Source organism: Torulaspora delbrueckii, chromosome 5, assembly GCF_000243375.1.
Source record: "Torulaspora delbrueckii CBS 1146 chromosome 5, complete genome".
NCBI classification, from domain to species: domain Eukaryota; kingdom Fungi; phylum Ascomycota; class Saccharomycetes; order Saccharomycetales; family Saccharomycetaceae; genus Torulaspora; species Torulaspora delbrueckii.
In genome coordinates this window covers 1,031,695-1,053,546 of record NC_016505.1, presented here as the reverse complement: position 1 = coordinate 1,053,546, position 21,852 = coordinate 1,031,695, and the positions used below count along the sequence as shown (strand labels likewise).

Genomic DNA, 21,852 nt, shown 5'->3' with positions numbered 1-21,852 from the left:
TTATAAGGTATTTACGTTTGAGCTCGTGAAAGCCAATTTTATTAGCTGGTTTTCGAATTGGACGTTGTGAGCTTGTGGAAAGCTGTTCAACTGTTCACTTTGGGACTTGCGCAAACAGTCGTAAAACTCACAAGGTTGTGGCTTACACGCCCAAACGTAGTTTTTTTGCTGAAACTTGTCTGCGATTTGCTGCTGGTGATTATCCATAAGTCGATCGTTCACACACACGATCAACGGTTTTTCCAATCTAAGCGAATCAAGTATAGACCCCGTACCAGCGTGCGAAATCACTAGATCTGCAATTCGCACGATATCATGAACTCTTGTTGAGTATTCAATCCCTATAATTTCAAGTGCGCCGAGCACAGACATGCTAAGCGACTCGCCCGAACAACAACCAAGCTCTCGATCGCCAAGAGAACATCTCTGCGGGATACCATGAATTGTATTAAGCCTCCGTTCAAAGTCGTCCTTGTAACCTCGACCGAACTGCACAATGACTCGAATGAACCCGTAATTTTTCAGCCCTTCGAAGCATTCCTGGCTCAAGACCAGTTCTACTAACTCAGGAAATGGTACAGTAGCCCCACAGGTAACGAAAAGCGTTTTAGTAGCCATAGATTAGCCTCTCTGAAGCGTTTAAAACTCGTGAAAGTATTGATCCGTTGCACGTACCAGGTGACTTTCTTATACTACTAAGGGTGGCAAAAGTTGATTGAACCTCGAGTCTATTTATCACAATAAGGACGAGTAAGCCCCAATCGTTCTAGTTCCTATCGTTATGGCAGCTGTTGCAAAGTCGTCTAAGACCACCCTATTGAATACACATGACAGTGGTATTAGGCCGTATTTTGAGCAAAAAATTCAGGAAGCTGAATTGAAGATACGTTCCAAGACTGATAATCTACGTCGTCTAGAAGCTCAGAGAAACACACTTAATGACAAGGTGCGGTTTATTAAAGATGAATTGCGTCTTTTACAAGAGCCAGGCTCGTACGTTGGGGAAGTTGTTAAAGTTGTGTCCGATAAGAAAGTACTAGTTAAGGTGCAACCAGAGGGCAAATACATTGTTGATATCTCCAAGGATATCAATATCAAGGAATTGAAACCTTCTCAGAGAGTGTGTTTGAAGAGTGACTCCTATATGTTGCATAAAGTTCTGGAAAATAAGGCCGATCCGTTAGTGTCGCTGATGATGGTGGAAAAGGTTCCAGATTCTACCTACGACATGTTAGGTGGGCTCACGAAACAGATCAAGGAGATAAAAGAGGTTATCGAATTACCGGTGAAACACCCGGAACTTTTCGAGAGTCTTGGGATTACACAACCCAAGGGTGTCATCCTCTATGGTCCTCCCGGGACCGGTAAGACATTGCTGGCCAGAGCCGTAGCACACCACACAGATTGTAAGTTCATCAGGGTGAGCGGTGCCGAACTAGTGCAGAAATACATCGGTGAAGGTTCCCGTATGGTGCGTGAACTGTTCGTGATGGCTAGAGAACACGCACCCTCAATCATATTCATGGATGAGATTGATTCTATTGGTTCCAGCCGTGTAGAAGGTTCCGGGGGAGGTGACTCCGAAGTCCAAAGAACCATGCTGGAGTTGCTGAACCAACTGGATGGTTTTGAGACCTCTAAAAATATTAAGATCATCATGGCTACAAACAGACTCGATATACTGGACCCTGCGCTGCTCAGGCCGGGGAGAATCGACAGAAAGATCGAATTTCCTCCACCAACGGTTGCAGCAAGAACCCAAATCCTCCGCATTCATTCCAGAAAGATGAATCTCACTCGTGGTATAAACCTGCGCAAGATCGCCGAGAAGATGAATGGCTGTTCAGGTGCAGACGTGAAAGGTGTCTGTACAGAAGCGGGCATGTATGCACTACGGGAGCGCAGAATTCATGTTACCCAAGAAGACCTTGAGCTGGCTGTTGGTAAGGTCATGAACAAGAACCAGGAAACAGCTATTTCAGTTGCCAAACTGTTCAAATAGACTACCATGACAAGTACTCTTCTCATCATTAGTATTGGTCTATAGGCATTAAATACGATCCGCCTGTATGGGCGAAAATTTTTCGATTTTGGCATCTCTTCTTAGTTCAAAGTGAAAAAAAAGAGTAGATAGTTGATTTCTAACATACACTTGTACCCATTGAAAAGAGTCCAAGAAGCTATTTGTGGACCCAAATCCCCGTTTTTGTACATTTACAAGGGGCTATTCGTTAGGTGCTGTTTTAGATCAGTCGAGAGAGCGAGGGTGAATAGCGTAGAGGCTGAATTTTCGAGGGAATTCGAGATAGATGTCTGAACAGATTGAGTCGCAATCCAGTGCTCCGATTGAGTTATCTGGCGAGTCTCAAGTCGAGGATCAACAGCAGAACCAACACGGTGCGCAGAGAGGTGGACGTAATGGAAAAGGCGGTCAACAAAGAGGCGGTCGTTATGGATCCAACAAGTACAATCATGGTAACAACGGGAACCAATATAATAGATATAATGGAAACAATATGGGTGGTAGTGGTAGAAATTATCACAATAACGGTTATAAGCCACACAGAGGTAATATGAACGCTGCTGCTGCTGCTGCTGCTATGCAGTGGCCCGGTTATTACAACCCACAGATGTACTACATGCCACCTCAGATGCCAGGTGCTCCAAGTGGGCCTACTGGGGAGATGTCGCCATCTAGCTCGCCCGTATCGTCGGCTTCTGGTACTCCAGCTCCATCTATTAAGAAGATTGAGATTACCACGAAGAGCGGCGAGCATTTGGATTTGAATGCCATTCATCATACACACCATGGTGCAAACCACTCGAGCGACCCAAAGATTAGTAGTAATCCTGCAGCAGAAGAAGTGGAAAAGCCAGAAGCCGAAGTTCCAGCCGTTGCCATTAAGGAGAATACCGAGAAGAGCGATGTCAAGAGTTCTGGTGAGAATTCGATTTCGGAAGCTGAAAAGACCAAGAGAGAATTTTTGGAACAGATCAAGCTACGGAAGGCCGCTTTGGAGAAGAAGAAACACGAACAGATTGAAGCCTCGAAACCAAAACCAGTTGAACCTGAGCCAAAGAAGGAAGAATCTGTTGCTGCAGAGAAGCCTGTTGAGAACGATGTCGCAAAGGAGGAAGTAAAAGCTGAAGAACCAGCTAAGGCTGAAGCCACAGAGAAGCCTGTTACGACGTTTGCTGAGAAATTGAAGCTAAAGAAGGAGGCTGAAAGATTATCAGCTGAAGCTGAGGCAGGAAAGAAGGTAGAGGTCGAAGCTCCAAAGGAGGAAGCTGAAGCTCCAAAGGAGGAAGCTGAAGCTCCAAAGGAGGAAGCTGAGGCTACAGAGGTGGGAGCTGAAGCTCCAAAGATGGAAGCTGATGCTCCAAAGGCAGAAGCTGAGGCTCCAGAAGAGGAAGTCGAGGCTACAGAGGAAGTCAAGGCTACAGAGGAAGTCAAGGCTACAGAGGAAGTTGAAGATGATCCTGTCGAGAACAAGGAAGATTCAGAGCAACTGCAGGAAGAGCAGCCTCAAAGTATAGAAGCTGAAGCAGCTGAACCTGAAGAAGCTGGACGTGAAGGAGCTAAGCCTGAAGGAACTGAACCTGAGGCCGAACCTAAGGGACAAACCGAGGGTGAAACAAAAGAGGTCAACGAGGAGACTACTGCTGAAACAGACGATAAAGACAAGATGACTGTGACACAACTGATGAACCTCGTCAACTCCGCCAAACCAATCGAGGACATTTTTGCATTCCAATATCCTTCAGATGTTGAAGCCCCAGACGCTAGATACAAGAAGTCGCATATCAAGTACACGTATGGTCCAACTTTCTTGCTACAGTTCAAAGACAAGATAAAAACAGTTGCCGACGATGAATGGGTACAAAAGGCTGCCGCAAAGATTGTTATTCCTCCTGGAACGAACAAGTCTGGTAGACCTAGAGATCCAAGCTTGTTTGCAGGCAGGGGCGGTGGCGATTTCAGGAAGAGTGGCTCTATGAGAGGCATGGAAGGTAGATCAGGCTCGAGGAACTCATCAAAAAGAAAATCAAAGAGAATGATGGACGACAGAAGATCCAACAGATCATACACATCAAGGAGAGACCGTGAAAGAGATCGTGATGAAGATGAAAGAAAGGAGGAGAAGCCTAGCGAGCCCATCGCGCCATTGGTGCCAAGTGCTAACAGATGGGTTCCAAAATCCAGAACGAAGGTTACTGAAACGAAGTTGGCACCAGATGGTGTCACTGAAATGCTAGACAAGGAAACTGCAGAGAGAAAGATGAAATCTTTGCTAAATAAATTGACTTTGGAAATGTTCGATCCTATTTCTGCTGATATCTTGAAGATAGCTAACCAATCCAAATGGGAGACTCAAGGTGAAACTCTAAAGGTTGTTATCGAAGAAGTATTCCACAAGGCTTGTGACGAACCTCATTGGTCTTCTATGTACGCACAATTGTGTGGTAAGCTTGTTAAAGATCTTGATCCAGAAATCAAAGATGAAGAAAACGAGGGAAAGACGGGTCCAAAGCTGGTGCTACATTACCTTGTTGCCAGATGTCATGCGGAGTTCGAGAAGGGCTGGACCGATAAACTACCTACAAAAGAAGATGGTTCACCATTAGAGCCTGAAATGATGTCGGACGAATACTACAAGGCTGCCGCTGCTAAGAGAAGAGGTTTGGGTCTTGTGCGTCTGATCGGTTTCTTGTACCGTTTGAGCCTGCTAACAGGAAAGATGATGTTCGAGTGTTTCCGTAGATTGATGAAGGACTTGAGCAATGCTCCAAGTGAAGAAACTTTGGAATCTGTGGTTGAGTTATTGAGTACTGTTGGTCAACAATTTGAGACAGACAGCTTCAGTGCTGGTCAAGCCACGCTAGAAGGTTCAGCACTTCTGGATAGTTTATTCGCCATCCTACAGAATATTATTGAGACTGCTTCAATCACGAATAGAATGAAGTTCAAGTTAATCGATATCAGAGAACTAAGGGAAGAAAAGCATTGGAATAGTAATAAGAAAGAGGACGGTCCAAAGACAATTCAACAAATTCATGAAGAAGAAGAGAGACAACGTGCTATGAAAAACAACAACTCCAGATCCAACTCTAGACGTATGAACAGTTCAATGGGTAGTAGGAACTCATTTAGAAGAGAGGCTCCAACGGTCTCCAAAGATAATTTCATCTCTACCAGATCATCTTCTCAAAGACATGCGCAAAAGCCAGCAACTAAAGAGGAAAATTTGAAACCTCAGAAGAGCAGTATTAACATGTTTAGCGCATTAATGGATGATAACGATGATGACGAATAGAGGGGTCGTTGCAAGTCCTATTACGATAATTTTTGATTTTTGTCATTGGTTCATATTGTGCTATAATTGATTCATCTGTATATTGTTTTTTATTTACATGTGACCATTCATGCTCGTATTGTGACGTGGTTCGCAGAAACATTCTATAACTTAATTCTATTACGATAACTTCTATGCTATTAATCTAGGGAAGTATTTACTCCTGCAGTCTCGAACATGTTGGATTCGACTCTATCATAAAATACTTGCATCTTTTTCTTATTTTCCTCAAACTTGCTCACAGTAAGTTCATCAATGAACTTTATGTAATGTGGGAAAACGCAGCATGTTATCTTGTTGGTAGTCTCGTCCAAAAACCCAATTGGTATGTCTAATCTGATATTGATTCGAATGGCAACAAGGTTGTTAGACCCTATACCACTTTCCCTGAAACCACAGCTCATGGCCGTGTTGTATAGTTTAGACGCTACTGCGAAATCTCGACACTTCACATGCAGTATGAATGGCTCATACTTGTATAAAGCTAGTCTTTTCCCTGAAACTGAATCCCCAATCAAATGCGTAAAGTCTTCCTGAGCAAATGTAAAAGTGTCAGGATTAATTTTATCTAACCAACCACGGACCTCGTTAACATCGTGAGTCACATAAAGCCATCGCCCACCTTCACCTTTCCCACCCGATTTTTGCAGACCGTTATGGCTCTTGGTACCTTCAATGAAAACACTCAATCTACCAGAACACGAAGATGTCGTCACCATATCGTTGTGTGAGTTAATGAGTTCCATTATGGGATAGCAAAGGACATCGACATCACCTTTTGGAGACAGATCAGGTTGGAGGGACTGTATTTCAGCCAATATGGAAGCTTTTTTCTGATCAAATGGATTCTGACGGGCCATCTCTTTTTAATGCTTGAAGCCTTTTGACTAGCCATCACTACCAATTTATTTTTTTTCATTTTTTTGAACAATTTGAATGAATTAAGCTTGAGTAAGCATACTTCAACCAACTAACTCAAAGACGTTACCAATTTATATCTGAGGTTTTGTGATCTTCTCGTAGAAAATCTTACACAGTTCTTCTTATGAGGTAAAAAAGCTTCCTAGGTTTTAAGGAACGCTGAAATCTTGAGAGATGAGTAGCCCCACAACGTAGCTCAAATGCACATCAATGGGCTTCGGTTTGCTTCAACGTCTGCTTCAATTCAATGATAAGATAATTCAGTGAACTAAGAATCTTAAAACCTCAAAAATGCTAAAGTAAAAACACCTTTGTGATATGGTTTTGGCCCTTAACATTAATTCGGACTTTGAGCTAAAACTACCAAAATTTTGTATCATAGTATTTTAGGTGGCATTGCATGTATTACAAGCATTAATGAGATTCGATCGAGCATTCTCAAGTACAAGTAGTTTAATCATATCAGTAAAAACTGCTTTTCTATCTGATTGTTCACCTTTCCAAAGCATATGACGCAAGCTAATCTTGCTTTCAAATTCAGGAAATATCAACCCTTACGTATAATCAAGATGGAATATTGAGCTTTTGAATAGCCAATGGCATAAGTTGTATGCGACAGCTTCTGTGCTTAAAAGTCGTTATTGGTTATCTATTCGCTTCGCTTAAAAACGTTCTTTGAAGAAACCATCCACGCAGTAAAGAACTCAAAGGTTCAGAATAAAGATATTGATCAATATGTCAAATGGCGAGGTGATGAGTACAGGAAAGATTGAAAATGCGGAATCCAAGGCTATGATTTTACTCTTGGGTTTACGGAGAGGTGGTAAGTCATCCATATGTAAAGTACTATTCCATAATATGCAACCACTGGACACGTTGTATTTGGAATCGACTTCCAATCCTACCATGGAACATTTTTCCACCTTGATTGACCTCGCAGTCATGGAACTTCCAGGTCAATTGAATTATTTTGAGCCAAGCTACGATTCTGAAAGACTGTTCAAGAGCGTTGGCGGTCTTGTATACGTCATTGATTCCCAGGATGAGTATATGAATGCGATTACGAATCTAGCGATGATAATAGAATACGCATACAAAGTGAATCCCAACATAAATATCGAAGTGTTGATTCACAAAGTTGACGGGCTAAGTGAAGATTTCAAAGTCGATGCGCAACGTGATATCATGCAACGGACCGGAGAAGAACTGCTAGAATTGGGGCTAGATGGTGTACAAGTATCTTTTTACCTCACATCAATTTTTGATCACTCAATCTACGAGGCGTTTTCTCGTATTGTACAAAAACTGATACCCGAGTTATCGTACTTAGAAAACATGCTTGACAACTTAATCCAACACTCCAAAATCGAGAAGGCTTTCCTTTTCGATATAAACTCTAAGATATACGTTTCCACCGATTCCAGTCCCGTTGACATTCAAATGTATGAAGTATGTGCTGAGTTTGTCGATGTCACCATAGACCTGTTTGACCTATACAAAGACTCTCAACAAAACGAACAGAAAGACAAGAACAGTAAAGCAGTGCATAATCGTCCGCGAGAGTTAAAAAACGTGTCGCAACTGGGAAACGACGTTATCATATATTTGAAACAGATGATTCGTGGACTAGCATTAGTCGCAGTGATCAGACCCAACGGTGCGGATCCAGAGAGTTGTCTAACAGTCGCAGACTATAATGTAGATATACTCAAGAAAGGACTTGAAGAAATATGGGCTAACGCGAGAATCCACCCTAAAGAGTCCTCTTAGACATTTTATAAGTATCATAAGCATAAAACTACAATACCCATCTCTCTTATAGTTAAAACTAACCATAGAGCTCAAATCACGAGAACTATTTATATGCCTCAGATTGATCAAACCTTCCAACATGATAACGTATTTGTGTGGGAGTTTGGCCGAGTGGTTTAAGGCGTCAGATTTAGGTTGTGTCGACCAAAATCTCTGATATCTTCGGATGCAAGGGTTCGAATCCCTTAGCTCTCATATTTTTTATCTTTTTAGTTTTTAGTTACCAATGGTGATAAATTGGACAAGCCACACTTTTGAAAAATTCCAATCACTGTGGTGGCTGTCGCCAAGCGTAAGCTCTCAATGAGCTCAAACAAGGAATCGAAAAGGGATATCTCGTGTCCTCTCGAGGTGTAATGACACCTGTGGTTGATCAGCTGTGGGACCCCAAGTGTGACGAAACGGTAAGCGAATTCAGTCACTTTCTCAAAAGACAAAAATTATAAAAAGGTTAATGATCGACGAGTGTGTTTGAATAGTTGCAGCCTTGCTCAAGAAATTGTTAAGAAATTGACTCGAGCCAATACCTTTAATATGCCATCTCACTTTGATACCGTGCAATTGCATGCTGGCCAGGAGAATCCTGATGACAATGCTAACAGACCAAGAGCTGTTCCAATTTACGCTACTACTTCCTATGTCTTTAATGACTCGAAACACGGTTCTCAATTGTTCGGTTTGGAGACCCCAGGTTATATCTACTCTCGTATTATGAACCCAACTGTGGATGTTCTTGAGAAGAGAATTGCAGCTTTAGAAGGTGGTGCAGCCGCCTTGGCTGTCGCTTCTGGACAAGCTTCGCAGGCTTTGGCCATCAGTGGGCTGGCCCACACTGGTGATAACATCGTAGCTACTTCCTTCTTGTACGGTGGTACTTACAATCAATTCAAAGTCGCATTCAAGAGATTGGGTATTGAGACGAGATTTGTCGAAGGTGACAACCCAGAAGATTTCGAGAAAGTTTTTGATGAGAGAACCAAGGCCGTCTACTTGGAAACCATTGGTAATCCAAAGTACAACGTTCCAGACTTCGATAGAATTGTCGAAGTTGCTCATAAGCACGGTATCCCAGTTGTTGTTGACAACACATTTGGTGCTGGTGGTTTCTTTGCTCAACCTATCAAGTATGGTGCTGATATCGTTACACACTCTGCTACCAAGTGGATCGGTGGTCACGGTACGACCATCGGTGGTATCATCGTTGACTCCGGTAAGTTCCCATGGAAGGATTACCCAGAGAAGTTCCCACAGTTCTCCATTCCTTCTGAAGGTTACCACGGTATGATCTTCAACGATGCGTTTGGTCCATTGGCTTTCATTGGTCATGTCAGAACTGAACTATTGAGAGACTTGGGTCCAGCTTTGAACCCATTCGCAGCATTCCAATTGCTACAAGGTGTCGAAACTCTATCTCTAAGAGCTGAAAGACATGGTGAAAACGCTTTGAAATTGGCCGCTTGGTTGGAGCAATCTCCATACGTTTCCTGGGTTTCCTATCCAGGTTTGCCATCCCACTCTCACCACGAAAATGCCAAGAAGTACTTGACAAACGGATTCGGTGGTGTGCTATCATTCGGTGCTAAGGATCTACCAAACAATGCTGAAGCTGAAGCTAAGAACCCATTCGCGGCCGCTGGTGCCAAGGTTGTCGACAACTTGAAGCTAGCCTCTAACTTGGCTAACGTTGGTGATTGTAAGACTTTGGTCATTGCTCCATACTTCACTACTCACTTGCAATTGACTCACGAGGAAAAGGCAAGCTCAGGTGTTACTAAGGATCTAATTCGTGTCTCTGTCGGTACTGAATTTATCGACGATATCATCAACGATTTCCAACAATCTTTCGAGCAGGTCTACGGTAAGCAAAACGCCTAGACGTGTCATGTAAAATAAAATCTTTACTTTATACAGTTAATTGTAATAGATGTTATGAATATATTCTACGACCTCTTCTTGTCTAGATATCCGCCTTTTTCGCAGAGTGCATAGAAGATAGACTGTTTGTTTGACAATAGATTCTCAGGTGTATCGAACTCTTTCACTTGTCCCGCATCAAGGACAATTATTTTGTCACTGTCAAGTACAGTGTCAATTCTATGTGCTATCGTTAAAATAGTCTTCTCCTTCAACTCTGATCTGATAGTTTCTTGAATAATTTTGTCCGTCTCCATGTCGACAGCTGCAGTAGCCTCGTCCAAAACAAGCACCTTGGAAGTATTTAACAATGCTCTGGATAAACAGAGTAATTGCCGTTGTCCGACCGACAAGTTTCCACCGTTCTCGCTGATCTTAACGTCAAGCATTTTCTCTTTAGATGCTGGCAATTCCGAGTTATCTTCCTTTCTGAACATTTCGACTATGTGAGGCTTTAGGTGAGATAACTCAATTGATGCCCAGAGCTCCTCCGTTGAGTATTGTTCGAATGGATCTAAGTTGGACCTCACAGTTCCTTCAAATGCCTGCGCATCTTGCGGAATAATGCCAAGGTGACTTCTCAAGTCCTTGAGTCCCATCTTACTGATGTCGAGGCCATCAATTTCAATTGTACCCTCTGTGGCTTCCAGTAATCTGAACAGTGCTAAGGATAGTGTAGATTTACCAGCACCAGTTCTCCCAACTACACCAATTTTTTCCTGAGGCTTGATTGACAGGTTAATCCCTTTCAAAGCTAAGTCGCCTTTGGTCTTATACTTCGTGGAGTAATTTTTGAAGATTATTTCACCTTCCGATGGCCAGGTTTTTTTTGGTCTGCATGACTCGATAACTTCTGGCGCCTCGGGAGTCAAATTACAGTACTCATAGATACGTTCCACTGAAACAATATTCGTTTCAATTTGAACTGACATTCTAACAATCCACATGAGCGACGACGTTACCTGAAGAGCATAACTCATCAAGAGCCCTACCATGCCGGGGCTCAATCTTCTTTCTGAGTTTATCGTGCTTAGAGCCAGCAGCGCCGTGGCCAATACTATGAATGCACCTATTGTTTGAAGGCGTACCGAGAGCCATCTATTAGTGGACCTGAAATTGAAAGAGCAATTGATATTGAACTGCACGTTGTTGAAGTTGATAAAATCAAATCTGTCGAAATGTTTAAATGCATTGATAACAGCGTGTCCTCCCAGAGTCTCACTGAACAGTGACATAATAGGTGATGTTGAGACGCTTGTCAACCTTTTAAGCTCTCTACTGAGAGTGATGTAAAATGCCTGGTAGTAAATGTAGATGATTAAAAGCACTGCGTTCACAATCAGAAACCATGGCATATTGTAGCTGATCAAAATGACGGTAACGGCATAGTTTAGGATTGACCTGAAAAAGAATGCAAAGACCCATTGTAATGTGCTGTCTACGGCTTGCACATCTGAAGAAAATCTATTGATGATACGACCTACTGGAGTTGTTTCGAAAAAGCTCATTGGACTCCGTAGGACAGTCTTGGCCATTGTATCATGCAGTTGCGCGGCACCTCTAATTGTACAAAATAGTAGCAAAACAATTGTCCTGAGGTTATTGAAAGCAGCAGAAAACACCCCGATAGCTGCATAAATACCAACAAATTTCCATACATCTTCATTGGTACCTCTCCGTTCATTTTCTTCTGACCAATATTTCAACCAAAAGTTTTCGACCACGTCGAACACCCTGCTTAGAATAAGGAATGAGAAGAACAAAGTCACTCCAACAACACCACAAGCTTTGATGTAAAACATATAGACCGAAGACTTAACGCGGCCCTCTTCCTTTTTCTCGGCTGTGAGTGCATTAGATCCATCTTCAGTAAACAGTTTCGTTGCGTGAAAAGTGGCTATCGATGCCCTTCTTGAATTCAATCCGGCATCTGCTAACATGTTTTCAGAATACAAAGATGCCGCAGTATCGTTAATTTCACTGCTTGGCACCTTCGAATTGGTGCTCTCAATTGAGTGATTATCGGCTGATTCTGAAGGTGGATAATTCATATTTCCTCCAAATTCATCAATCATTTTCTTGAGTTTTGATGGCTCTGGAGAAGAGGTCACTTCCGTAAACGATCCTTCTTCTACAATGGAGCCACCTTCTAGCATGTATATCTTTTGTGACCGATTCAAAACAGAGATGGCATTGGTAGTTAGTACAACTGTTTTATTTCTCAGTAACCCCATCTTCTTGTCGAGAACCATTTCAACAATGTTCTTACTCACTTCTGCGTCCACTGCTGAAAGAATATCATCAAGCAAAAACAGGTCTGCTCGAGAATATACCGCCCTAGCAAGTGAAATTCGAGCTTTCTGACCACCCGATAATGATATTCCTTTCTCGCCAACTAACGTGTTGTCCCTCTCTGGAAGAATATCTAAGTCTGGTAACAACTGGCATGCCTTGATTGTCGCATTATAATAGGTTTCGTCGTATCTGAAGCCAAAAGTAATATTGTCTTTAATAGACGCATTCATGATCCAAGGTTCCTGAGGACAATACGCAACTGTAGAAGCCCTGATAAGGACCTTAGGCTCTAAACCCCCGACCGAGGCATTTACACAGGGTAGTTGACCCAAAATGGCACGCAACATAGTGGACTTCCCAGAACCAACCCTGCCGACAATGCAAGTTAATTCTCCTTTCTTTGCTTGGAAGCCATTAATATTCTCTAGTGCGACTTGAGAACTTTCAATGCGAGATTCTTCGTCAGAGCCTTCACTGAACAAAATCTTTGGGGATTTCCACAGGAACGTTGCGTTTATGATTTCAACTACTGGGCTAACCTTATCAGAAGGAGTCTTATCGATTTCAATAAAAGAGTCGTCTAGCTCCTCACTTAACAGAAATTCCTTGATTCTGTTGATCGAGACTTTTGTCTCGATGATCGAGTTGATAGTATTTGGTAACGAGTAGATTGCATCATTCAAGATATTGAATAGAGACAGTGAGGGAAAAACAACTTCAGGAGACAGTGGCGTCTTGTTAAAGAACGAGAAGATCGCAAATGTTGAACAAGTTACCATCAATGGGACACAATTCCATGCAAAATAAATCAAATTACTGACCACCCCTATTCTCTTGTAATTCTCAAGTTCGAGTCCGTTTCTTACGTGGTCTAGTCTTTTCAGCATCGCTTCTTCCCAAGCATATAATTTAATGGATTTCATAGAGTTGAGAATTTCTGTTGTGGTCTTGATCCTTGCATCCTTATATTTCATTTGAATCTTATACAGCTTTTCAACCCTCTTGGATAGGAAGGAATTGATTGGAATCATGATCGCCATTGTGACAACACCGCCTATCGTAGCCGACCCCAACAACCAGTACAACGATACAAGAACAACAATAATTTGAATGGGAGCCCCTACGATAATCTGACAGTCCTCAAAAAACCTTTGAATTTTACCTACGTCGACGGAGGTCATGTTCAGTATATCACCAGTTGACTTTTTCTCTCTTGAAGCCAAAGAGAGTCTTAGTGCTTTTTTGTATAACAGCGCAACTAGCGACCCTCTCATACCTAGCCCCACCTCAAAAATGGTAATGTAGAATTGATTCTGCAAGTAGGTTGAAAAGACGCTTAATAAAAATAAGCCTGAAGCTATGAAGACACCATTTAGCGGAGGGTACTTGGAATTGAAATCCATGTTGAAACACAGGATAAACAATCTCAAAAATTGTGGCTGTATGACAGAAAGTAAATCCTTCGTAGTCTCAAATAACATCGCTACCAAAATTGGTTTACCAAATGTCTTCACGAGGGCTCTAAAAAGAGAGTTTCTCTCTCTCCATTTTTCGCCCTCCCAAGCACCTGCTAACCTATGAGAATTATCCTTTATGTCAACGTTCACTGGTGGCTTGGGCAAATTGTAAGGGTCCTTAATCTTCTTTTGACGATAAGTTTCAACGATCAAATCGTTCATCCAAGTGAAAGTTACGCGGGCTAGAACGTTCACATGCGGATAGATTTCATTATCTTTGTAGTATGTCTCCAATTGATTTGAAGGCTGGTAGAATCGTAGATCATGCAAGAATATAGTCATTGAGCATATGAGCAGCGCAACCTCTAGGATTGCGCCGTATTGGCCAGCAACCAAATTGAACTCTTCTTCAGGATAATGTGCGTATCGTTGAGCAATCTCATACGTTAAAACAATGATCTGAATCATATAGTAAAATATTTGATTCCCAAGTGAACAAGTGCTCTTAAAATATTGCAGGTACTGAGTTGGCACTGATACGCAGGCAACATAAAACAAATGAGTCAAAAGGGCACAAATGGTCACCTTAGGAACACTTTCTTGACTGCCAGAAATAATAGCCGTCTGGCAGATTATCAGGACCACAACCAGACCGACATTTGATAACTGCACTAGTTGACCTTTGGATAATGACAAATAATTGATATTTTTAGGCACTCTAGTCTCTCGAATCAACCTAACAAGCTGGATCAATCCAATGAGGGTGAAAAACGCACCTTCTATTAATATGACGAGTGACAGAAAGCACGGATTCAAAGCATTAGTCCAAGGGTCCAAATATGGCCTGTAAGAACAGGTGGAATTTGAACTCAGCGAAAGCATAATTGTAATGCCTGCTTAACCTTAGCTATGATTGTTTCGAGTTAAAGAAGTCCTCAATTTGCTAAGTTCTCCTAAATTTAAAGAATCCTTGAATATATCGAAATAATCCAAATTTCAAGAATGAGCGATGATGTTACCGAAATCACCAAAGGCGTAAAGGGCACCGAAACTTAGCAACTTCCACCAAAAATGGCCACCATTAGAGGCAATGTGGAAGTCTTTCTGGGTCCATCACTGGCACACCCGGTTCACATTGTGATTCCCTAAGAATTATCGGTAGGCTGTCTAAAAAAGATCTAGCATGCAGGGTGCAATTATCGTGTGGATATGGCAAGCGTAGTCATCCTTTGTCCAGCATGTAAAGTGCTCATGTAGTTGGGAGGATAAGTATAATGGTGGAACGTCAAGCTGTGAGCGGAAGGCTGAGTCTTCGAGCGCTACTATTTTACTTAGGATATGAAGGTTATTGCTAGAAACAATGTCTTATGCTAACTGTAAATTAAAGGTCGAAGCACTCGTATTAGTTTATGGATAGAAGTGAAGAAGAACCATCAAGGAAATAAGTTTCCGAAGTAATTGGAATGTGAGTTCTGCTCATTGTTCCGGAGAATGGAATGCAAATCCCCAAAAGTTTACTGAAAGGTTTATTTGATGGCGAGTGGTTCGTTTAATGTCAGTTTCTGGAGGATTTAAGCATGCAGGCGAACTCTTGAACTTTACTCTCGAAGCGACAATTTGCCTACACTCCATTTCATATATCGCATGACAAGAACTTCAACGTAAATGAATTGAGTACTCCCACATCGTATCGTAAATTTAGCGATGCTCAGGAAAACTGATAAAGAAATCATGTTTCAGACTTTCTAGTTGTACGTTCCAGGTAACTTGATCGACATGTAGCTACGTAGCATGTCATGCTATTTCGAATAAAGTCAACTGCTATTAACAAGGATTAACTTATATCAAGCCTTTAAATTTATTATTAGGAATTACAGCCTAGCTTCTTCTAAATTTTATTTGGTGTCAAATACTCTGCATAAAGGAGATATGTTTAAGGAAAATTATAGTTTATCAAATCGGGAATACAACCCATTGAGAGGTGTTCGAGAGTAAAAGACATGAGTAAAGTCGTCTTGGTCACTGGGGTATCCAGAGGTATTGGGAGAGCCATAGTCGACGAACTTTTGAAACCCGGAAATGATGCAGTGGTGTATGGTATAGCAAGATCTGAGGAACCATTGAAAGAGCTTAAGGCAACATATCCCGATACATTTTCGTATGTGACTGGTGATATTAATGATCCTAGCAGCTTAAAAAAACTAGTCCATGATGCTGTTAAGGTGCATGGCAAGATCGATAGCGTCATCGCTAATGCAGGGGTTTTGGATCCTGTTCAAGACGTCAATCACCTCGATGCCAATGCATGGAAGAAGTTGTTTAACGTGAATTTTTTCAGCATTGTTTCGTTGGCTTCAATTGCTATGCCTCATCTATCTAAAGCTCATGGAAGCTTGATACTGGTCAGCTCCGGAGCCAGCGTCAAATCGTACTACGGTTGGGGCGCCTACGGTGCTTCAAAAGCTGCTGTGAATCATTTCGCTATGACCGTGGCCCAGGAATCTTCTACGGTTAAAGCGATCGCCGTAGCACCAGGTGTTGTCGATACCCAGATGCAAGTGGACATCAGAGACGTATTTGGACCAAATTCAATGCCCCCAGAGGCCTTGAAACGTTTCACGGACCTAAAGAAAAACAATGAATTGCTACATCCTAGTGTACCTGCAGCAGTTTACGCTCGTCTTGCTCTCAAAGGTATTCCTAATACTTTGAATGGTGTATACGTGAGATATAACGATGAAAGGCTTTCCTCGTAGAATAAATTAATTTATGCTCTGCTATTCTATGCTTATGTGAGGAGTTGAAGAGAATGGAGCAAATGGAGCAAGAAGAATGACAGGAAACAACCAGAAATTTAGTAATGACGGCTCAGCTTTAGAGAAATAAAGAGAAGAAGGATCCTTTTTTATGCTATATATTCTTTTAGCCGTGCTTCAGATTTCAATTTAAGAAGAGCACTATTAACAGAACTGTCTGGAATGATTTAGGGTGCCAACTAGCACTAAAATATCGAGCATTGGTGGTAAGTGGCGGTCTTTCATTTTTATGTAAATGGTGGACTCGCAATGATGGGTCCCGGACTTTTCGCAACTGTCTTCCTAGCTGCGTTGCAAGTCCCTCGTGGATTCCACCAGGCGATGCTTAGCGTGCATATCCCTGTTGATAGCTAGGTATATGAATGACACTGTTGTGATCATAGCGTTAATGGTTGAAGCACGAACAGCCTGTTCACAATCATTCGACGGTATGCGATGCTCTAGCCAGCAATCTCTGCATATGCCCATCCCGTCAGCGGCTAAGCTTATCCCACCGTACAAGAATGCTCCCCACACCAAGGGTTTGATCCATTGGCTTGCTTCTTTAAATATTGTCATAGAAGAACCACCCTTATCATACTTAAAGTATTTCCTCTCTTCCACTTTGGGTTGCTTGGATCCTACCTTGATGTCATTGGTAGACATGACACCATTTAACGATGTCAACGTTATAAATATACGGGCGTTATATGCATTTGATATTTAGTTCATGAGTTCAACCATTCCATTGAAACATCTGAAATTCAAAAAACTATAAACTTAAAATCAAAGCAGCCCCAGCAGTCTGTGACCTTAATTCGACGGATTATATGACCTTAGTGGTGCCACTGCGATCGCACAAGGCGTACCACCCTGCACCAAGCAGCTCAATTCACACTGCTCATGAAGTAAAACGGTATGATGTGCCAGTTTACGTCGGAGAACAACTGGACGCAAATATCATCATAAGGTACCAAGTCCAAGAATTTAACTAGTGCAACTATTCAGGAGGAGCTCAAACAATGTTCTCCAGGAACAAGAAACCACAGATCCTAGAAGCCTATTGGGTGTAAACAAACTACGCAAATAAGTCTCAGCTGCCGTTATTGAATAGCTAGGCATCCTTACCCATTGACCTGGTTTACACCAAAAACGATCGACAAGTGTAATGCCATTCAAGCCCATCTATTGCTCAAGTCAATAATAAACAACGCGCTTCCTGAATATGATTAATTACTATCGAAGATTCATACCGAATTGCTCCATTCGCTTTGAGTGACCATGTAGCTAAGAAATCGCCATGAGCTACCCAGCAAACAAACGCCTCCGACGAGCTGAAGAGACTGGTTATTTCAGTTCCCTTGTGTGTTCCGTTCTGCACGGCAAAGTAATACCGACTTACAACCATGCTAGTAAATCTCGACTCGGAGTTGTGTTGAGAAAATTGGAGGCAAGAAGGCCATAGGTGTAGTCGGCTGTTTTTCTTTGTGAGTGGCACAGAACAACTATCCAGCGGGTGAACTAGAAGTGTAAAGTATAAACGAATGCTTGCGCCTGCACGACCGTATATCCTTATTAGGATGGAAACAGAACTGAGCCACCGATTCGAGTAGCTAGATGGCTGGACCAATCCACACTAATATATAAACTCTAAATATCACTAGTTATCTTAGAACTTACCACCATTGGCACTTGCCTTTGCCATTGCAGCAGAATATGAGTCCAAAGCAGTTAATGTGTCCATGAACTTGCTAATGTGAGGATATTCCTCATGTTTGGCAAAACCACCGTCTAGAGCATGTTGCAGTGGGGACAACATCAAGATGTCTGCACCACTTAGCTTACCACCAACTAAGTAACCCTGGTTCTTGGCAATCTCGCCTTCAACAAACTTCAATTGGTTCTGCAATTCGCCTTTAGAGTACTTCTCACTGATCTTATCAGCTACTTTACCTGACAGGTACGATAGTGGGAATGGAATGGGTGCCTTCTTTGTCATGGAGAGGATAAACTCTATCATCAATGGAAGTTGCAAAGAGCCCTCTGCGTAGTATAAGAAATACTCAATCTGTTCCGCTTGATCTGGATCATTGTTCTTCAGCAACCCTTTAGAGTCAAAATGTTGAAGGATGTAGTGGAAAATGTAACCAGACTCAGCAAGCACTTTCTTCTTCCCAGTGGTACGGTCTTCTAATTCTACCAAAGGGAATCTACCTAATGGATGTATTTTCTTGGCATCTTCAGGGGCACGAAAGTCTTGATTTCTCTTGTAAGGAACAATTTCATAGTCAAGCTTCAATTGCTCCAGCAATTGCAAGACTCTAAAAGCTCTAGATTCATTCAACCAGTGCACTCGGATAATAGGCGTAGACATCTTGTACTTTTCTCCAACCTATTTTTTCCACACAAATATGAAAGTGACTTAGAAAACCTCAAAGGCCCTAACAACGTGGTAGCAGATACGCTATCTAGAGACGTACCATAGTTACGATCTCCCCATCGGACCCAAATAAAAAGTATGAAGAGCTAACAGCCATTTGATTTGCAATAGAGGGAGACCACTCTCTCATAGCTATCTTCATCATACTTAGTGTTAAGATTTTGGTGTTAAAATGTTTTCCTTGTTATATACTGATCCTAGTTCTATGCTATCAACAAATTCCAATGGTCTCTTGGCCCAGTTGGTTAAGGCACCGTGCTAATAACGCGGGGATCAGCGGTTCGATCCCGCTAGAGACCATTCTTTTTAATGTTGACGAATAATATACTGCAAGGGCAATTAGTATTTTTTTAACAATTACTACCATGTTGATGTTCATATTTTAAGTACGAAATCGACAAACGTTCTGTGCATAAATAAATAATAAATAAATAGTATATATGATCGAGGGTAACATTAAAGAATGAATAATTACAGTGACATCAAAAACAAGTCATTAAGAAAAGGGAATATATTTTAATATTCAAGCCTTCTCGCTCTTGATCTTGTTCAAAGCTGAACCGGCCTTGAACCATTCGATTTGTTCGTTGTTGAAAGTATGGGTCAATTCACAGTCCCATGGCTTACCATCCTTTGGATGAACTCTCATGGTGACGTTCTTACCTGGAGCCAAATCCTTCAAACCTAAGATGTCAATTCTGTCATCTGGGTTAATCTTGTCATAGTCAGCAACGTTCTTGAAGTTCAAAGGTAGCAAACCTTGTTTCTTCAAGTTAGTTTCGTGGATACGAGCAAAAGACTTAGTGATGATGGCGAAAGCACCCAAGAATCTTGGTTCCAAGGCGGCATGTTCACGAGAAGAACCTTCACCGAAGTTTTCATCACCAATGACAACCCATTTGATACCTTGGTCTCTGTAATCTCTAGCAGTGTCTGGAACACCCTTGTATTCACCAGTGTAAACGTTTCTAACAGAGTTAGCCTTCTTGTTTTCAGCGTTGATAGCACCAATCATGTAGTTGTTGGAGATGTTTTCCAAGTGACCTCTGTACTTCAACCATGGACCAGCCATAGAGATATGATCGGTGGTTGTCTTACCCAAGGCCTTGATCAAGATTGGCATGTCAAGAGCATCCTTTCCATTCCATGGCTCAAATGGTTTCAAGACTTGTAGACGGTCAGAAGTTGGGGAAACTTGCACGGTAACAGATTCACGGTTCTCTGGTGGAGCTTGGTAAGTGTTCTCACCAGCATCGTAACCCTTAACAGGTAGACCGACACCGGTTGGTGGCTTCAACAAGAATTCGTTACCATCCTTGTCCTTCAACTTATCAGTCAATGGGTTGAATCTCAAGTCACCAGCAATGGCGAAAGCGGTAGTCAACTCTGGAGAAGCAACAAAGGAGTGAGTCTCTGGGTTACCATCATTTCTAGAAGTGAAGTTTCTGTTGAAAGAGGAAACGATAGTGTTCTTGTCACCCTTCTTAATGTCTTGACGATCCCATTGACCGATACATGGACCACAAGCGTTGGCCAAGACAACACCACCGAATTCTTTGAAAGTGTCCAACTGACCATCACGTGCAATGGTGGCTCTAATTTGTTCGGAACCTGGGGTAACGGTGAAGATAGACTTTGCCTTCAAACCGTGAGAAGCAGCATCCTTGATGATAGAAGCGGAACGAGACATATCTTCATAAGAAGAGTTAGTACAAGAACCGATCAAACCAACCTTAACTTCCAAAGGCCATTTGTTTTCAACAGCGACTTCCTTCATCCTGGAGATTGGAGTAGCCAAATCTGGAGTGAATGGACCGTTAATGTAAGGTTCCAAAGTGTTTAGATCGATTTCGACAACTTCGTCGTACTCGGCGTGAGCGTCAGCCGACAACAAATCGTCCTTGTAAATCTTTGCGAATTCGGCGATCTTACCACGCTTAGTAGCATCCAAATACTCAACCATGGATTTGTTGAATGGGAAGACAGAAGTGGTGGCACCAATTTCAGCACCCATATTACAGATAGTACCCATACCAGTGGCAGAGAAAGTGTCAACACCGTCACCGAAATACTCGACAATCTTACCAGTACCACCCTTAACGGTAGTGATACCAGCCAATTTTAAGATGATATCCTTTGGAGAAGTCCAACCGTTCATCTTACCGGTCAATTTAACACCCAAGATCTTTGGAGCCTTCAATTCCCAAGCCAAATCGGACATGACATCGACTGCATCAGCACCACCGACACCAATAGCCAATTGACCCAAACCACCAGCGTTTGGAGTGTGAGAATCGGTACCAATGATCAAAGCACCTGGGAAAGCGTAGTTTTCCAACACGATCTGGTGAATAATACCAGAACCAGGTTTCCAGAAACCCATGTTGTATTTAGCAGTCGCAGAAGCCAAGAAATCATAAACTTCCTTGTTCATGTCAATGGCTCTCTTCAAATCCTTTTCACCACCTACTTGAGCTTGAATCAAATGGTCACAATGAACAGTCACAGGTTTAGCCACTTGAGGCAAACCAGCAGACATAAATTGCAAGATAGCCATCTGAGCAGTAGCATCCTGGCAAGCAACACGATCAGGTCTCAATTTCAAGTAAGAAACACCTCTCTCGATCTCTTGCTCGTGTGGTTTATCCAAATGACCGTACAGAATCTTTTCAGCATAAGTCAAAGGTCTGCCCAATCTCTTTCTGACAATATCCACATACTCCAAGTTCTGCTTGTAGTTGATAAATGAATGATCTTCCAACAAGTTTTGGTTAACCTTGGAGTCTCTAGTCAAATTAGCCAAAGAGGCCAACCCACGGCTCACAGGTTTCTTAATAGCGGAACGAGCCGACAACATATCTCAA

At 42.1% G+C, this 21,852-nt stretch overlaps 10 protein-coding genes and 2 non-coding genes across 12 annotated transcripts; 7 read left to right on the top strand and 5 right to left on the bottom strand.

The window, feature by feature from the left end:
* Nucleotides 1-618, bottom strand: ALG13 (N-acetylglucosaminyldiphosphodolichol N-acetylglucosaminyltransferase catalytic subunit ALG13; the record flags this gene model as incomplete). The annotated part of the gene is made up of 1 exon (XM_003681973.1): nt 1-618. The coding sequence occupies one exon, from the start codon at nt 616-618 to the stop codon at nt 1-3; it is 618 nt and encodes a 205-aa protein (XP_003682021.1).
* Nucleotides 619-781: 163 nt separating this feature from the next.
* RPT6 (proteasome regulatory particle base subunit RPT6) lies at nt 782-2,002 on the top strand (the record flags this gene model as incomplete). The annotated part of the gene is made up of 1 exon (XM_003681972.1): nt 782-2,002. The coding sequence occupies one exon, from the start codon at nt 782-784 to the stop codon at nt 2,000-2,002; it is 1,221 nt and encodes a 406-aa protein (XP_003682020.1).
* A 307-nt stretch (nt 2,003-2,309) lies between these two features.
* On the top strand, nt 2,310-5,315 carry TDEL0E05650 (uncharacterized protein; the record flags this gene model as incomplete). Its single annotated transcript, XM_003681971.1, has 1 exon — nt 2,310-5,315. One exon carries the CDS (start codon nt 2,310-2,312, stop codon nt 5,313-5,315), a length of 3,006 nt encoding a protein of 1,001 aa, XP_003682019.1.
* A 179-nt stretch (nt 5,316-5,494) lies between these two features.
* Nucleotides 5,495-6,214, bottom strand: TYW3 (tRNA methyltransferase TYW3; the record flags this gene model as incomplete). The annotated part of the gene is made up of 1 exon (XM_003681970.1): nt 5,495-6,214. One exon carries the CDS (start codon nt 6,212-6,214, stop codon nt 5,495-5,497), a length of 720 nt encoding a protein of 239 aa, XP_003682018.1.
* An 814-nt stretch (nt 6,215-7,028) lies between these two features.
* On the top strand, nt 7,029-8,045 carry GTR2 (Gtr2p; the record flags this gene model as incomplete). Its single annotated transcript, XM_003681969.1, has 1 exon — nt 7,029-8,045. One exon carries the CDS (start codon nt 7,029-7,031, stop codon nt 8,043-8,045), a length of 1,017 nt encoding a protein of 338 aa, XP_003682017.1.
* Nucleotides 8,046-8,184: 139 nt separating this feature from the next.
* Nucleotides 8,185-8,282, top strand: TDEL0Etrna13L. Its single transcript is given in 2 exon segments — nt 8,185-8,223; nt 8,238-8,282. It is a non-coding gene; the product is annotated as a tRNA-Leu (tRNA).
* A 339-nt stretch (nt 8,283-8,621) lies between these two features.
* Nucleotides 8,622-9,962, top strand: MET17 (bifunctional cysteine synthase/O-acetylhomoserine aminocarboxypropyltransferase MET17; the record flags this gene model as incomplete). The annotated part of the gene is made up of 1 exon (XM_003681968.1): nt 8,622-9,962. The coding sequence occupies one exon, from the start codon at nt 8,622-8,624 to the stop codon at nt 9,960-9,962; it is 1,341 nt and encodes a 446-aa protein (XP_003682016.1).
* A 65-nt stretch (nt 9,963-10,027) lies between these two features.
* BPT1 (ATP-binding cassette bilirubin transporter BPT1) lies at nt 10,028-14,635 on the bottom strand (the record flags this gene model as incomplete). The annotated part of the gene is made up of 1 exon (XM_003681967.1): nt 10,028-14,635. The coding sequence occupies one exon, from the start codon at nt 14,633-14,635 to the stop codon at nt 10,028-10,030; it is 4,608 nt and encodes a 1,535-aa protein (XP_003682015.1).
* Nucleotides 14,636-15,753: 1,118 nt separating this feature from the next.
* TDEL0E05600 (SDR family oxidoreductase) lies at nt 15,754-16,509 on the top strand (the record flags this gene model as incomplete). The annotated part of the gene is made up of 1 exon (XM_003681966.1): nt 15,754-16,509. The coding sequence occupies one exon, from the start codon at nt 15,754-15,756 to the stop codon at nt 16,507-16,509; it is 756 nt and encodes a 251-aa protein (XP_003682014.1).
* Nucleotides 16,510-18,217: 1,708 nt separating this feature from the next.
* On the bottom strand, nt 18,218-18,922 carry TDEL0E05590 (glutathione S-transferase; the record flags this gene model as incomplete). Its single annotated transcript, XM_003681965.1, has 1 exon — nt 18,218-18,922. One exon carries the CDS (start codon nt 18,920-18,922, stop codon nt 18,218-18,220), a length of 705 nt encoding a protein of 234 aa, XP_003682013.1.
* Nucleotides 18,923-19,214: 292 nt separating this feature from the next.
* Nucleotides 19,215-19,288, top strand: TDEL0Etrna7I. The gene has a single exon. It is a non-coding gene; the product is annotated as a tRNA-Ile (tRNA).
* Nucleotides 19,289-19,511: 223 nt separating this feature from the next.
* ACO1 (aconitate hydratase ACO1) lies at nt 19,512-21,845 on the bottom strand (the record flags this gene model as incomplete). The annotated part of the gene is made up of 1 exon (XM_003681964.1): nt 19,512-21,845. The coding sequence occupies one exon, from the start codon at nt 21,843-21,845 to the stop codon at nt 19,512-19,514; it is 2,334 nt and encodes a 777-aa protein (XP_003682012.1).
* Between the last annotated feature and the right edge of the window lie 7 nt (nt 21,846-21,852).